The sequence below is a fragment of the Artemia sp. Qi Xiang Cuo genome, chromosome 2 (assembly GCF_049724085.1).
Source record: "Artemia sp. Qi Xiang Cuo chromosome 2, ASM4972408v1, whole genome shotgun sequence".
Lineage (NCBI taxonomy): Eukaryota > Metazoa > Arthropoda > Branchiopoda > Anostraca > Artemiidae > Artemia > Artemia sp. Qi Xiang Cuo.
The window spans coordinates 11,657,623-11,675,185 of NC_142795.1; the positions used below are offsets into that span (position 1 = coordinate 11,657,623).

A 17,563-nucleotide genomic window follows, 5' to 3' on the forward strand; every position below is an offset into this window, starting at 1 on the left:
ATATATATATATATATATATATATATATATATATATATATATATATAAATATATACAATGCCAAAAAATTACTTAAGTCTTAAGGAATTCACTATACCTGACTATAATAGGCTATGAAGCCTTGGCCTGATCCTCCAGCATTTGATTGAAATGAAACGTACAGGTTGGACATTGTTGAAACAAAGACTTCACCAGCAGACTGTCCGCTAAGTTCTGCTAATAAGTTACCAGCCTCAGAATCGCCATCATGAACCTGAAATGGTAGAAAAAAAATTTACACATTCAGACACCACCATTTTCATCTAATGATTTTAATTTTCTTCCACTGCATATATTTGAATAGCTCATTTTAAACACAAAATTCGTCAAAGTAGTCGAAATAATTTGTAGTATCCTTAACAATTAACAAAACTTTGGTGTAAATTTAGCAATATGTAAAATATATCCCAATTTTTGGTTCACGAAACGACTAATGCTAAGTTTGTATTAGAAAATTATTACACCTACATGAAAAAAGAAAAAAAGAAAACAAGAGATATTATAAAACGAAAAAACAAGAAACTCAAAGTTGAATAGTAAAATCACATTTAGAAATGAACCCGCCTCCACAAACTAGATAGTTGATGGGTACAAATTTCGTTGATTTGTTTTCTATAAAAACTGAGACTATTACTTTGTATTTCAGTCAACTCCAAACTTTTCACAGGTCCTTCAGAATTTTTACTGTCAATGATATCATGAAAGAGAACGGAACTCCTCAACAAATCAAAAGTCAAAATGCTCTAATAACTTAATAAAATAGTCTCACTCGTATAAAATCAAAGTCATTTCTAATAACTGAACTTAAAGTCAGTTCTAATTAAACAATCTTCAAAAGTCAGATCTAATAACTTAATAAAATAGTCTCACTCGTATAAAATCAAAGTCATTTCTAATAACTGAACTTAAAGTCAGTTCTAATTAAACAATCTTCAAAAGTCAGTCCTAATAACTGAATATCGTCCACTCACTCGTATAAAATCTACACCGGTTTCTGTGTCAACTTCTCCAAACTCCAATCGAACAGCTTTACCAGTGGGTGCTGATATATCATAGCACTCATCCAAGTTGTCGGCATACTGATTAGGGTAATCAGGAGAGTGGATTTCACCTTTGATGCTTGTATAGCGACTGCCACATGCCTAAAGTAATAAGCCTAGTAAGATAAGTTAGGGAGACAGAGGGAAGAGAAAGAGAGAGAGAGAGAAAGAGAGAGAGAGGAAGAGGAAGAGAGAGAGAGAGAGAGAGAGAGTTTAATGTTGTGACAAAGCGAAATAAATGTTCCCGAAAGCTGAATATCAAGATTAGATAATAAATGTAAGAAAAAAAGGGTTTTATACCAGCATGTATAGTAAAGGCTCCAATATTGTAGAAATCTTCAACCACAAAAATAACATCTAAGAATTCTAAAGACTTCAATTAAGCATCACGAGGACTGGTATATTCTATATTATTGAGGTCAATAATTATACATTTGTAAATATGCATAAATTTATATCCATCTTCAATTTTTTTTTCCTTGAAAACGGCACTGTTATTTTTTCTGAAGATGGGCAAGGTATCATTCTCCGGATTGAAAAAAAAAACGATCTAGACAGGTTGCCATTTTTGCAAAATTTGTTTACTCCTCCCAGTCTGCTTTTCACAAGTTGTCACCTGACTGAAATTAGGGATCCCCTGAGGTTGAAAGCCATGAGTATAAATTGAAAGAATTTCAAAACCTAATTTGTTTGTTGACACATCAGTTGAGTCTGGGAATTTAGAGAAACATATATATGAGAGAAATTGATAGCTGGCAAGTAAGTCTTGGATTCTAAATTGCTTCGTATTAAATGCTGCGCATTGTGGCAAAAAATTACAATAATAATTTATGTAACAGGGACCAAGCTTCAGTTGTATATTATGGTTTTTTGGGTGAATAGAGCAATTAGGTTACATTAAGGTAGGCTAATATGGGTATTTCAAAGAATTGTAATTTCACAAAGGAAGTTTTTTGGAATTGTACCCCTTTTCTTGGATACCAGCAATTCACGTAATAATAGCTTAGGAGGGCAAACAAAAAGCAATCAGGGTGGTAGAAAGAGCTAGGTCGGTAATAGTGAAGCTGGTTCTTTGCTACCCGGGCTGGACCTGTTTGGGTCTCAAATCAGGGTGGCAGCTTGCTAATTTTAGCATCCAAATAAATTAAGGTTTCTAAAATTGGAAACTTAATCTATTAAGTTTGACGCTCAGAAAAATCAGTAATTTAATGTAGATGGTATATAACTCCGTCAAGGGATATCGTCGAGGAGACTGCTGGGTTAGTGGTAGATAATTCTGGCATCTTTACTTGTGGTTTGTTGTTTTTCATTTTTTTTTTTTTTTTTTGTTATGTGAAATATCTGATTAGGTTTGGTTTAAATGCGAGTTTCCTTTTTTTTTAATTTTTTCATATAGCGTTATTCAAAATAGCTTTTTTCAGTTGATAAAGGCTCCCGGATACGAACCCGAAATATTTGGATCTTCGTAACTATTTCGGTATGAGTAAGTTTTAGTTATTTTGTTTCCACTGTCTTATCAAAAAAAAACTCTAGCTGCTTTTGAACATGCTTTTGTTGCAAATAATATTACTGCTTAGTAAAACCATTATGTTATGACATTCAACATTATAAATTGAAGAAATATCGGGACAAATTTTTGGTTATGTACTATTTCCACCCTTTCCTTTCCTCAACACAAAATGTAAAATTATGAGGACAAAAATGTTTTTATACGAAAAAACTTTTTGCACTAACTGGGGAAAAAAGAGGGGAGAACCATTTCTCAGAGGGCCCTTTCGATTCAAACTAGGAAACTCTTAGAACATTAAAACTTAGAACGACAAGAAATTATTACGTATATGAGGGGACCCTAGTCATTACCTCGCTCTTGACGCTAAAGTTCGAATTTTTTTCGAATCACAAAACCCTGAATCACAAAATCCGTTTAATTAGAAAAGATAGCTCTTTTGCAAGTACTAAAAAACTTTACCGTAAAGAGCAGGGTATTGACTAGGGAGCAAATCCCCTCATATACGTAAAAATTTCTGTTCGTTTTAAGTTTTAATGTTGCTCCTTACTTTCAGTTGAAAAAAAACTTGTTTTTTTTATTTAATTTCTGATCGATTTTTGAATAATGCTGGGAAATCCAGCGCCCCCTTGAAAGAAATGTCCCTTCCCCCAAGGAAACAGTCTCCATGGAAAGATTCTCCCACGTAGCGTGGGAGGGGGCCAAGTTACCCTACAATTTTTTGGTCACTTAAAAAGAGCACTAGAACGCTTAATTTCAGTTCAAATTTCAGTTCTAATTTCAGTTCTAAGACTACTTAATTAATTTCAGTTCTAAGACTACTGGATCGATACGATGACCCCTGAAAAAACAAAAAAAAAACAAAAAAAAAACCAAATAAACACGCATCCGGGATCTTTCTTTTGGCAAAAATACAAAATTCCACATTTTTGCAGATAGGAGCTTGAAACATCTACAGTAGGGTTCTCTGTTATGCTGAATCTGATGGTTTTATTTTCACTAAGATTCTATCACATTTAGCGGGTGTTTCCCCTTTTTTTCAAAGATAAGGCCAATTTGTTCAGACTCGTAACTTTTGATGGGTTAGACTAAATTTGATGAAATTTATATATTTGAAATCAGCATAAAATTCCAATTCTTTTGATGCATCTACTGGTATGAAAATTCCGTTTTTTAGAGTTTCGGTTACTATTGAGCCGGGTCGCTCCTTACTTACAGTTCGTTACCACGAACTGTTTGATTGGATTTTCTGGGGTTAGCAAAACTAGCAGGCTGCTATTCTGTCTTTAGATGCCTTTTGACATTGATTTTAGCAAGATGCTACCCATATTTTTGACGTAATTGAGCTCTGGTCTGGGTACTGAAGGCCTAATTTTAATGACACCTTGGTCTGATGGAAGTTCTGAGCTAACACAATACACTGCATCAGGATACTTAACTGGACAACTAAAATAGGTTTTTTGAGAATTCTAAAACCACAGTTAAAAAAGAAAAGTTCAAAATGTTGGCGCAAAGCCTGTGTAAAAATCCTAACTGTATTAGAAAAGTGTTAATTGGCTATTCTCATTAATTGTGAGAAATTTTCTTTAAAATCACCCAAAACCTTATAGGGGCAAAATCTGTGTATCCTAATTTTTCTGTTTATCGGTGAATTTAATTTATTACATATGTTTTTTTTATTTCTTTCTTTACTACATAAACTACTCATTATTCATTTGAAATGGAATCTTGAAACGGAATGAAAAACTCACAAGAGACCACTGTGCTAAGAATCCACGATCGTTTACTGAAGAATCTGTTGTGAGGCTAACATAAAGGCTGTTGCCTGATCCTGTAATAACAGCTTCATTTTCAGTTAGATCAGTACCACTTAGGGTTGCTAAGACAGTTGCAGTTGAATCTGCACCATCGTAGACCTTAAAAAGAACAAAATATTGCTTATAATTGTTAGTAGATATTGTCCAAGACTACCCTGGCTAAATATGACTTAAGTAAAACCTTTATAACAAAAAATGACAAGACAGTTCAGCTATTAAAAAACATAAGTTTATTAGTTTGTAATAGGTGGCATGGAAACGCATACGACATGCTAACACATTCGAACAGCATGTGTTTTGGGGAGGTTCTTGCAATTTTTCTTTCAAGCCACAAGCAAAAATTTCCTAAGGTATTACGAATAAATCCATTGTGAAAACTGGAACCTAATGCATATACCTTGGCGAAAACACTCAAGTCTTCAATGTAGAAAGAAAGAGCAATTGAAAAACAGGCTAAAATACCTTAAAAAAAAGGCTAATGATAAAGACCCCCTAATGCCATTACTGGTGTATAGGGCGTCGGGTTGACGCCCGATACGCCCATACGATGACGATACGACGACGCCCGATACGATGACGCCCTATAATACACAAAACGAAATAAAAAGGAAAGATATGAGGGGCATAATTTTTTGTTTCATATATTTTTAATTTTCTATTGTATTTTCTATAGTCAATATTCTATTATTTTCAATTTATTCTAATATTCTATCGTACATTTTTCTCTTTTTTTTTGGAACCGGAGACAGCTCAAAGGGAAGTTTTCGTCATTTATTTGTTCAACGGTTCGTTACTGTTTGATCGCTTACATATTTCATTACAACGCGTTGTTATCGACTTTTGAGTGTCAAAAAAGCGTAACTTACTTCAGAGTTAAATTACTGAGCTTTGGCTAAGTGACTAGTTTATTAAAATTTCATGACATAATTTCCTTGAGTCAAACTTAGATCCTCACGCACAATATAGAGCCAAATTCAGATTTAGCTCAGGATTAATTCTTCTCCTGTTTCATACACTCAGAAAAAAAAACAAGAAGTTAACTAACGTTTATCAAAAGCAGGGTCTTGGATATGATTCAATTGCTTGGGGTTCCGAACTTACCTCAGGGGAACGCTGTTTTGTTAAACGAGCAAAGAAGGGTGTCCAAAAAATCTTTATATTTCCATTATGTAAAAAAATATATAATCCTATTAAGTATTTAGATATGGAAAAGGTTAGAACCTCTGCTAGATACTTTAATGGCCTCGCATTAAAACAAGTTAAGTAAAATATAACCAATGTGAACCAATGAATATTTCAAACTACAAATTTGCCTAGTTTTAGAAAAAGAGTCGAATAAAAATTATATGTGCGGATAAATATTCTTAGTTCAGGGAGAGGGGTTTCCACCTACAAAAAAATTGGCGAATGGCTTTCCTTATCAACGTTTTTAACCTAAATTATTGAGCTCCAAATCACCTTCCCGTTCCCAATACCATGTATTCTGCAAATAGGGCTCTGAATCATGCTGCAATTCGTAAATTTATAAGTATGCTGATGTGGTAGAAAAACTTAATGTTTTTATATTTATTAAGGTTTTTTATTTCTAAAACTCTAATTTAGTCATTGAGTTTAACTAAACTTCGCAATAGATCTCCAGAACGTAATATGTTTTTAATGTTCATGTTTCACAGAAAAACAGAGGGACTACTTACATTTTTTACGATTTATTTACGCTGTCTTCAAACGTTACGTTGACGTTGCTCTTTTAGAAGGCACTAATGACTCTTTCATAATTAAATAAAAAAAACAAGTTTTTTAAACTGAAAGTAAGGAGCGACATTAAAACTTAAAACGAACAGAAATTATTCCGTATATGAAAGGGGCTGTCCCCTCCTCAACGCTTTGCTCTTTACGCTAAAGTTTTTTATTGTTTTAAAAAATAAAGTTATGAGACAGAGTCAAACTTTAGCGTAAAGAGCGAGGCGTTGAGGAGGGGACAGCCCTTTCATATACGGAATAATTTCTGTTCGTTTTAAGTTTTAATGTCGCTCCTTACTTTCAGTTTAAAAAACTTGTTTTTTTATTTAATTTCTGATCGTTTTTTAGTTAATGCAGTTTTTATTTTGGCTAACCGTCATTGAATAAGTAAACAAAATTTGCATAAAAATTTTACTTTTCTTTTGCTAAATGGATGTCTCTAAATTTGGTTATGACGTAATTTACAAATTAACTTTCGTAACTAACTTCTATATTCGTATATTTTTCTTCTAGCAAAAAATACAAAGTAGCAGATTTTTGCAGATATGAGCTTGAAACCTAAGTAATAGAGTTTTCTGATACGCTGAATCTGACGGTTTGATTTTCATTAAAATTCTTTCACTTGTAGGGGATGTTTCCCCCCTCTTTATAAATCGGGTAAATTTTCTCAGGCTCGTAGCCTTTGATGAGTAATACTAAACGTTGCTCTTTTAGAAGGCACTAATGCCTCTTTCATAGTAAACAAGCTCTCCAATAAAGGCAACTTCAAGTTTTCTTTATTATAATGTAACAATTTACTAAGTGAAAAACTCTTCTTAGCAGTACTTCTCCACCCTAGTTCCCAGCCTTTCCACGTGTGTACCCCCATAAATTATACATTTTAATCTATTCCCTTTTCTTTTTTCTCCTTTTCCCTAATGTACTATAACTACGAAAGTAAATTGACACAAATACAAGAGTTGTCTGGAATATCCACTAAAGGAAATTGGGTTCCCAAAAACCTCTCACAAATTTCAAATTCATCAATATATGAACTCTAGCAAGGACATCAAACTATTAATTTTGTTAACCTTAATTTCCGGGAAGATTTCATAGTTATCAATTTTTTTTTGGAGGAAATTTGGGAATTTTCCCAAAAATATGGGAAAAATGGAATCATTGGGAAAGAGATGTGGTCTTACCGTTACAACATCATTTTCTGCTTCAGTTGAGAAGTCTACAAACCGAAGTCTGATTGTTTTACTTATAGATGGTGCAACGATCCTATATCCACAATCAGTCAAGTTCTTTGGATAAATTTCTGGGTAGTTTGGTGAGCTAAATTCGCCAAAATCACCATTGAAAACGGCTCCACACTAAAATATTACATAAGTAAACAAAATAGGTACAAAAATACAAATATGAGCTATAGGCTAGCAATAGAGAATGGTGCACAAATTCTCAATTTTGAGTAATTCCTCCAATTTCGCAGTTAAAACCATTTTTTAGCCTTTATAATATAGTTTTAACGGACTTGGCAATTTGTGCAAATTTTTGTTTTTAAAACAAATCAATTTTTTTTATGTATTCTTGTTACATTTTTACGAGTTCTGCAGAAATATGGGAGAGGATTTAAACACCTGAACCCCCCTCTGTGGATATGACCTTGGCAACAAATATAACTAAGCACAAAGGAATTAAAGCAAAGAAACACGTAAAATATAAACAAATTCTTAATTATTATGTTATTATTTCTGCGTAGATTTCTACGTAGAAGAACCAGCTAGAGAGTGAATTTCTACCCTCTTCAGCTGTGAGATACCTTGAAATTTTTTTTTATCCTCTGTCGGTAAATTATCAGTACCTGGTGCAAGCAAATTTCTATATCCATCCAGAAAATAGTTTATCTTCTAAGTGCTATTGGTTACGATGGTGTTTTGACACTTGATTAGGCCTCCTTTGAAAAAAGGGGAATATAAATGGAAAAACAGTTTATTGCTGTTTTCATAGATTTTTTGAAGGCACCTGATTAAGTCCGTTAAGACTGACTATGTCTTCTTAACAAGTTTTCTTAACAGAAATTTTCGAATCTATTCTAGCACCCTGAACTTGCGAAACATCTAAGAGTTCATTCATTTGCTCACACTTTCATCAAGGATACTTAAATTATCTGCATGATTTAAGTCCAGGAGAGTTTTTTCCCCCTATTTGATTCCGTGGTCTCCCTTTGCCTTTCCTGTGCTCCTTAAGACAAACTCCATCCAAATATTCCATATAGAGGGGATAGAACACCACCCTGCTTAACTCCTGATTTAATACAAAACCAGCTGCTAACCTCATTTTCTACTTAGTACTAATCACTTTAAAGTATTTGTCTGGTATACCATACAAGGATAAGACCTTTTCTAAAGCTCTTGTATCAACAGAATCGAACGCTTGCTCATAATCAATAAAACTAAGGACCGAAGGTGTTTGGCAACTCAGGCACTTCTTAATTATTAACATAAGAGTGAAAATTTGGTCGACACATCCTCTACCTTTTCTAAAACTGCACTTTTCTTCGCTCAAAACTTTGTATACAGCACCTTTCAATCTAAAAATTATCATATTACTAAGTAATATGCTACCTACAGAGACCAGACTAATGCCTCGATAATTACCACACTCACTCTTATCACCTTTCTTATTCAGTGGTTTAATTAAGGTTTTCTTGAAATCGCTAGGTACTTCCCCTTTTTCAAAAATCATATTCATAATCTTCAGTAACTTACTTCTAATCTCAGATCCACCATATTTAAGAAACTCATTTACCACACTCTCTGCAACTGGAGCCTTGTTATTTTTAAATCCTTTTAGTGCTGTCGCTAATTCTTCTTCACAAAACAAATCTTCTTTCACATCCAGGGTATCACATTATTCTCCATGTTCCTCTATATCTGTTCCTGTAACTCTATCTCGGTTTACCACGTTCTTAAAATGTTCTGCCCGTCTTTCTTTAACTCTTTCTTTATCACTAATTGGGGCCCCGTTCCTATCTTTAACTGGGATAAGTCTGGATTGACTACCCCCTCTCAATCTATTAACATGCAAGTACAATATTTTACTATTATGCCTTCTAGCTATATCTTCCAGATCCTCAGCAACTTTAGCCATGGCCTCCGCTTTACACCTCTTAATTCATGTTTTAATACTTACTTTTAATACTTTTACGCTTACTTTTTATGCTTACTTTAATCCTAGCTGCAGTCCTAATTTTTTTCCCTAAGACACCATCAGCAACTAAACAAATTGTTTTTCTAAAATTATTCCAATCATTTTCCACACTGTTAAATTTAAAACTCGCAAGTGGCAACGAACTATAAATAGCGACTCGGCTAAATATCAACCAAAACTCTAGAAACTAGAATTTTGGTGTCAATAAATAAACCAAAAGAATTGTTTTTTTTATGAAGATTTCAAAATATAAGATTTAATAAGTTTAGTGTTACCCATGGTAGGCTACGAGCCTTAGAAAATTCATCTATTCAACTGTTCCTGGAAAGTTTCTCTCAAATTCTCATCATGGAGTCTACCAGCATCATAACTTCCCGGGAGGTAGTTAGAACAAATGGTAAGGATGGGTGAGGACTGCCTACCCTATGATATTTAATATTTGGTCCCTTCTGGAAAAAGAAAAAACGGACTGCAGAGAGTAACACTAGGACGTTATCTCGTGACAGAAACTGTATTGTTGAAGTTGTCCTGGAATATCTTTGGTCCTTAGTACTGGATAAATCGTCATGCAGGGGCATTATTGTTGCCTTATGGGCCAGCCAGCGTGGGAAAACGTCGGTAAGTATTTATTCATCAATTTTGCCTGTCTCCTTCTACATGGTATACTCAAAAATATAATTAATGAATCTATAAATAACATTGGGAAAGCTCCTTGTCTCTTAAGCCTGGAGAAGTTGTGACTTCCTCTTGTATTGCAGCCTTTGAGAACAAATTGGACAATTCTAACAGCCCAAACATATTTGATCCTGATGAATATAGAAGAGGAACTTACTCTTAAGTTAATTAGTATTTTTTATATGTAGTTATCCTATTTTTCAACTTATTACTATAACCACAATTCTTATGATCAGAAAAGGTATCAAAGTCCATTTTCAAACATCCAGAACAGAATTCGTCGAGCATACAGGGCCACTGCAAATGGGTCAAATTTAGAGTTATTAGGACTGCCATTCACACAATCATAGGCAGTGCGCTAGCGCTGCCTAAGTAAAGAACGATGTGGGCACAATGTGTTTTTTTTTCTTCAGCCGGGCACTTTTTATTGAAGGAGTTGTCGTAGAAACTTAGTAAAAGTCTGATTCGATTGTATATTGGAGTGACTAGTGCCCTTTTTAATAGTCGAAAGTGATTGGAGGGCAACTAACCCCCCCTCCATGCCCATCATTTCCCCAAACACATCCAATCAAAATTTTGAGATAGCAATTTTGTTCAGCGTAGTTGATTTCCAGATAGAAAATATGTTTTTGAGGAGGACACTCCCGCACAACCCTCAGGAGAAGGGTTTTAAGTTCTGCCCTGGGGGCATATAAGGTTTTTATATAAGGCGCTGTCGTAGAAACTTCAAAAAAGGCTCATTCGATTGGAAATTCAAAGGGCTAATGCCCTTTTCAATAATCGAAAGTGATTGAAGGGCAAATAGCCCCCTCCACCCACGCCCATCATTCCCATAAACACATCCAATCAAAATTTTGAGATTGCCATTTTGTTCAGCGTAGTTGATTTCCATAAAGAAAATATGTTTTTGAGGAGGACAATCCCCCACAAACCTCAGGGCAAGGGTTGTAAGTTCCGCCCTGGGGACATATAAGGTTTTTATAGAAGGTTTCGTCGTAGAAACTTCAAAAAGGCTCATTCCATTAGAAATTCAAAGGGCTAATACCCTTTGTAATAGTTAAAAGAGATTGGAGGGCACATAGCCTCCTCCTCCACGCCAATCATTCCCTCAAACACTTCCAATCAATATTTTGAAATAGACATTTTATTCACCCCCCGCCATCAGGTCTACTCCTGTTATGGTCGTTTAAAATCTTCGAAAAATCTATTTACTGGTAATTGGAAAATTCCATCATTGTCAGACTTTATCCATTTCAAGAGGAAATTAAAATGATAGTTTTGCCTGGTCCTAATCGTCAGGGGCCATTATTCAAGCTAGCCGTTTAGAGTCAGTTTAGCCTTAGTTGTGAATGGTATAATCAAATGCAATTTCTTTGAAACGTGTTAAACAACAAAGTAATATTAGCCAATATTAGCCAAACTTAGAATTTCTCTCAAAAGAGATTTCCACTAAAATTTAATAAGTTATTACAAAAAATTATTGGTAAGCATGTCATGTGCTCAAGACACAAATTTGCCATGTTCCTGGGCAAACATTCGTCAAAAATTGAATAAAAAAAAAAATCAATGAATAAAGCCATTTACTTCTTGAAAATATGTCTATCCAAGCAAGCTAGTGATAACAAAAGGCACAGAATAATCGAGTGATACGAACGCATCATATGACCTATTGGTCGAACGCGTCAAACCCCAAACAACAACAACAACAACAAAAACAACAAGTGTAGTGGCAAACAGCGTAGTTGATTTCCAGATAGAAAATATATTTTTGAGGAGGCACTCCCCAACAACCCTCAGGGCAAGGGTTTTAAGTTATGCCCTGAGGGTATATAAGAACGATGTTGGCACAATTTACAATTTATTATTTTTTCCTTTAGAGCAGGGCACTTCATATGGAAGGGGTCGTCGTAGAAACTTCAAAAGGGGCTTATTCGATTGGAAATTGAGAGTTCTAGTGCCCTTTTTAATAGTCGAAAGTAATTGGTGGGCAACGACCCATCCCCCCCCTCTCACGCCAATCATTCCCCCGAACACATCCAATCAAAATTTGAGATAGCCATTTTGTTCAGCGTAGATGATTTCAAGATGGAAAATATGTTTTGAGGAGGACGCTCCACCACAACCCTCAGGGCAAGGGTTTTACGTTATGCCTTGGGGGCATATAAGGTTTTTATAGAAGGCGTTGTCGTAGAAACTTTAAAAGGGGCTCATTCGATTGTAAATTCAAAGCCTTTTTTGCATTTTTTAATAGTCGAAAGTCATTGGAGGGCAACTAGCCCCCCCCCCCCACGCCCATCATTCCCCCAAACACATCCAATCAAAATTTTTTGATAGCCATTTTATTCCAAGTAGTTGAAAGTTTTGGAAATTAGGTCTTTAAGGACGACAATCTCTCCCCCCACAGCCCTCTGGGCAAGGGTTGTAAGTTATGCCCTGGGTGCATATAAAGTTTTTATTGAAAGCGTTGTCCTAGAAACCTCAAAAGGGCTCATGCAATTGGAAATTGAAAGGGCTAGTGCCTTTTTTAATAGTTGAAAGTGATTGGATAGCGACTAACGCCCCTATCATGCCCACCATTTTCCCAAACACACCGAACTAAAATTTTGAGATATCCATTTTGTTCAACGTAGCTGAAAGTTCTGGAAATTTTGTCTTTTAGGGTGATAACCCCCTCAAAGCCCTCAGTGCAAGGGCTGTAAGTTATGCCCTAGGGCATATAAAGCTTTGAAAGCGTTGTCGTAGAAACTTCAAAAGGGCTCATTCAATTGGAAATCGAAAGGGCTAGTGCATTTTTTAACAGTTGAAAGTGATTGGACAGTGACTAACGCCCCTCTCTCACCCACCATTTTCCAAAACACATCCAATTAAAATTTCGAGGTATCCATTTTGTTCAACGTAGTTGAACGTTCTGGAAATTAGGTCTTTTAGGAAGATAAACCCCTCAAAGCCCTCAGTGCAAGGGTTGTAAGTTATGTCCTGGGGGCATATAAGGTTTATATAGAAATTTATTGTATAAGTCATAGGCAGCGCGATCGCGCTGCCTAAGTAAAGAACGGGGACACTCGAGAACGAGACAAGCAGTGAGGACTAAGTAAAGAACGGGGACACTCGAGAACGAGACAAGCAACGGGGACTAAATAAAGAGTAGGACACTCCCCCACAACCCTCAAGGCAAGGATTTTAAGTTATGCCCTGGGGGCATATAAGAGCGATGTTGGCAAAATTTATTATTTATTAATTTTTTCCTTTAGAGCAGGGCACTTCGTATCGAAGAAGTTGTCGTAGAAACTTTGAAAAGCGCTCATTCAATTCGAAATTGGAGTGGCTTGTGCCCTTTTAGTAGAAATGACCCTATAACTCCCACGCCCACACCATATATGGGCATAGAGTCCCTGGGGAGAACACGTTGTTAATGGGGTCAATGACCTAAATTTCCAAGGTCGATGTTGTTGTTGTTGTAAGTGCACGCTCTCAGCGAATGTCAAGGTCGATCTATTTGTTGTTGTAAGTGCACGCTCTCAGCGAATGTTATGATCCAGAAATAGTATTTGTTGTTGTTTCCGAGGCAAATGTCAAGGTCAATGTTGTTGTTGTTGTTGTAAGTGCACGCTCTCAGCGAATGTTATGATCCAGAAATAGTATTTGTTATTGTTCTTCGAGCCAAATGTTATGAGTTTCCCGGGATTTGGAACACCTGTGCTATCGACCTCAATTCACCTATCGTGAATCAATAATTCCCCTTAGAAACAACAAATTAATTCCCCTTTCTTGACAGATCAATCAACCAATGATATCATCTGTCAGACTTTAAAAATTTTCTCATAGAAACGATTCTCCAGGAATAGATCCAAGTCATTAATGTCTTTGCCTCGGAAACAACTCTTTTGGTCGAACTCAAAAGGATATTAATAGCCAAAGGCCATGGAAACAATTCTCCAAGAAACATCTTAGCGATGAATTGTTTTAGCGTGGGAATCAGGTTTCTTATTAATTTAAAATGTATTAGCGCAGAGATGCCAAAAACAAAAGGAACACTCCTAATTATGTTTAGGGATTATTTGGGCTAAACTGTTTTAGACAGGTTGTGGAACTATTTAGGCGAAACAGTTAGAGACATTTTAAAAGATTATTTTTGAAGAGATTTTAGAAGAGTATTTAATGGTGAAACTCTGTGGTCGTTATAATACACAAGTTTCATTTGAACAGTGTTGTGAGGTCCTCTAACCCAACCCCAAAGGGTTCCGATCCTCCTACCCAAACCCCGAAGGAAGCCCCCGGTCCTCAAAGGCCCCCCAAGCTCCCAAAGGGCCACCGGCGCCCCCAAAGGCCCACCCAGACCCCCAAAGGCCATCCCCGGGCCCCCTAAAGGCCCATCGAGCTCCCAAAGGACCAACGGGGTCCCAAAGGCCCTCCACCGGTCCCCAAAGGCCCACCCAGACCCCCAAAGGCCATCCCCGGGACCCCCCAAAGGCCCATCGAGCTCCCAAAGGACCAACGGGGTCCCAAAGGCCATCCACCGGTCCCAAATGTCCCCCAGGTCTCCAACTGCCCCCCGGACCCCCCAAGGCCCTCCCTGTGCCCCAGAGGCCCTCCCTGTGCCCCCAAGGCCCTCCCCCGGCCCCCAAAGGTCCTCCGGACCAGAGAAGCGCCGCCGGGATGCGCCGTGGGCCAGGAAAGCGCCGCAGGATGTGCCGCAGGGATGCGCCGCGGGTCAGGAAAGCGCCGCAGGGGATGTGCCGCAGGGAGGCACCGCAGGAAAGTGCCGCAGGATGTGCCGCAGAGATGCGCCGCAAAAAAAAAGTAAACTAAAAAGTAAAAATTTCAAAATGTTATCCCCCAAACGCCCTCCTCAGACCCCCAAAGGCCCTCCCCTGGTCCTCAAAGGTCCCCCGGGCTCCCAAAGGGCCAACCGGCCCCCAAGCATCCCCCGGGCCCCCAAAGGTCCTCCACCGATCCCCTAAGGTCCACTGGGCTCCCAAAGGCCCTCCCCCGGTCCCCAAACGTCCCCCCGGGCGCCCAAAAGACCACTCAATCCTCATGGGTCCCCGGATCCCCAAACGCCCTCCCTGGGCCCCAATGGCCCTCCCCCGGTCCCCTTACACGCACACAAAAAATAACTAACACTAAAAAAATTACACACACACACACAAACTTACACCCACAAACTCACAAAAAAAAACGAAAACAAAATTACACACACACACAAAAAAACACACACACACAAAAAAAAACACACACACACACACACACACAAAAACTTACACATGCACACGAAAACTTACATACAGACTAAAACTAACATGCACATAAAAACTTACACACACACACACAAAAATTACACACACACACACACGAAAACTCACACACACACTCCAAAAATTACACACACAAAAAAACTAACACACACACACACACACAAAAACTTACACATTAACACAAAAAAACTCACACACACACACACAAAAACTAAAACACACAAACACACACACACACAAAACTAACACACACACACACACTAAAACTTACACACACACTCTAAAACAAACAAACAAACACAATTACACACACACACACACACACAAAATAATAAAAAAAAAAAAACAAAAACTTACACACACAAAAACTTACACACACACACACACACACAAACTTACACACACACACAAAAAACTAACACCCACACACAAAAGCTTAGACACACAAAAACTTACCCACACACACACACAAACTTAGACACACACGCAAAAACTTACATATACACAAAAACTTACATGCACACAAAAACTTACACACACACAAACACTTACACACACGCAAAAAAACTCACACACACACACACACAAAAACTAACACACACACACTAATGAAAACTTACACACACACGCCAAAACTTACACACAAACTCAAAAACTTAAACACACACACAAAAAAACTTACACACACACACACAAAAACTTACACATTCACACTAAAACATACATTCACACAAAAACTTACATTCACACAAAAACTCACACACACACACACACACACACACACACACACAAACCCACACACCAAAACTAACACACACACGCAAAAACTTACACACACACAAAAACTTACACACACACACACACACATACACAAAAACTTACACATGAACACAAAAAAAACTTACACACACACACTAAAACTAACTCAAACACAAAAACACACACACACACATAAACACACATAAAAATAAAACATGCACTCGAAAACTAACAATAACATAAAAAATTAAATTCACACAAAAACTTACACAAACTCACAAAATATTACACGCTCTCACAAAAACTTACACACACACACTACAACTATCAAACACACAATAAATCATAAACACACAAACACAAACAAAAAAAAACAAAAAAAAAAGAACAAAAAAAAACACACAAGATATAATAAAAAAAAAAGAACTAAAATAAAAAAACACACAAACATACACACACACACACACACACACAAAAACTTACAAAACCACAACAAAACAAACTAGAACACACAAACTAACATCAACACAAAAACTTACACACACACACACACACACACAAAACATAACCACAAAAAAAAAAACACACGATAAATCAAAAACCAACGAACAAACTAACAATAACAAGCAATCTAACACACACACACAAACAATCAAACATACTTAAACAATAAAACTAAAAATAAAAAGCACAAATAAAATTAAAATCAAACAAAAAAAAACACACACACACACACACACACAACCACACACACACACACACACAAAAACTTACACACACACGCCAAAACTCACACACACACAAAAACTTACACACACACACACACACACACAAAAAACTTACACATGAACACACAAAACTCACACACACACACACAAAAACACACACACACACACAAACACACAAAAAAAAACAAACACACACACACACACAAAAACAAACACACACACACAAAAACATAAAAAAACAAACACACAAACACACAAACACACACAAAAACAAAAACTTAAAATAGCAAAAAAACAAAAAATACACACACACACAAACACACACAAACTTAAAAACACACACAAAAACTTACTACACCCCAACCAAGAAACCAAACAAACACACTTACACACACACACACAAAAACTTAAAACCACTTGCAAAAACAAAAAACACAGCTCAAAATAGCGTGACCAGACCCTCATACACACACACAAAAACTTAAAAACACACACACAAACTTACACACACACACAAAAAATTAGACACACACACACAAAAACTTACACACACATACACGAACACTAACGCACACACACGAAAACATACACACACACACACGAAAACTCACACACACACAAAAACTTACAAACTTACCATATCACAGTTACATTGTCTTAATTTTTCAAATTTCATTTTGAATTTCTGTCGTGAAAAGCAAGAGTTGGAATATTTCAGTAGTGACTTGTTGTGCTTTACCTTCTCACAGTTACATTCTCTTGATTTTTCGAAGTTCATTTTGAATTTCTGTCATGAAATGCAAGAGTTGGA

The 17,563-nt window shown here is 36.6% G+C and overlaps 1 protein-coding gene across 1 annotated transcript in view; it reads right to left on the reverse strand.

The window, feature by feature from the left end:
* Positions 1–79: 79 nt before the first annotated feature.
* LOC148954904 (zinc metalloproteinase nas-39-like) overlaps positions 80–17,563 on the reverse strand; it is a 19,908-nt gene continuing 2,424 nt past the window's right edge. Inside the window, exons 2-5 of the mRNA XM_089105551.1 lie at positions 7,325–7,498; positions 4,338–4,502; positions 1,011–1,181; positions 80–253 (exon numbers count right to left, since the gene is read on the reverse strand). Coding sequence (XP_088961677.1) covers positions 92–253; positions 1,011–1,181; positions 4,338–4,502; positions 7,325–7,498 — 672 coding nt within the window. The 3' untranslated portion in view covers positions 80–91. The remainder of the gene's footprint in view (positions 254–1,010; positions 1,182–4,337; positions 4,503–7,324; positions 7,499–17,563) is intronic.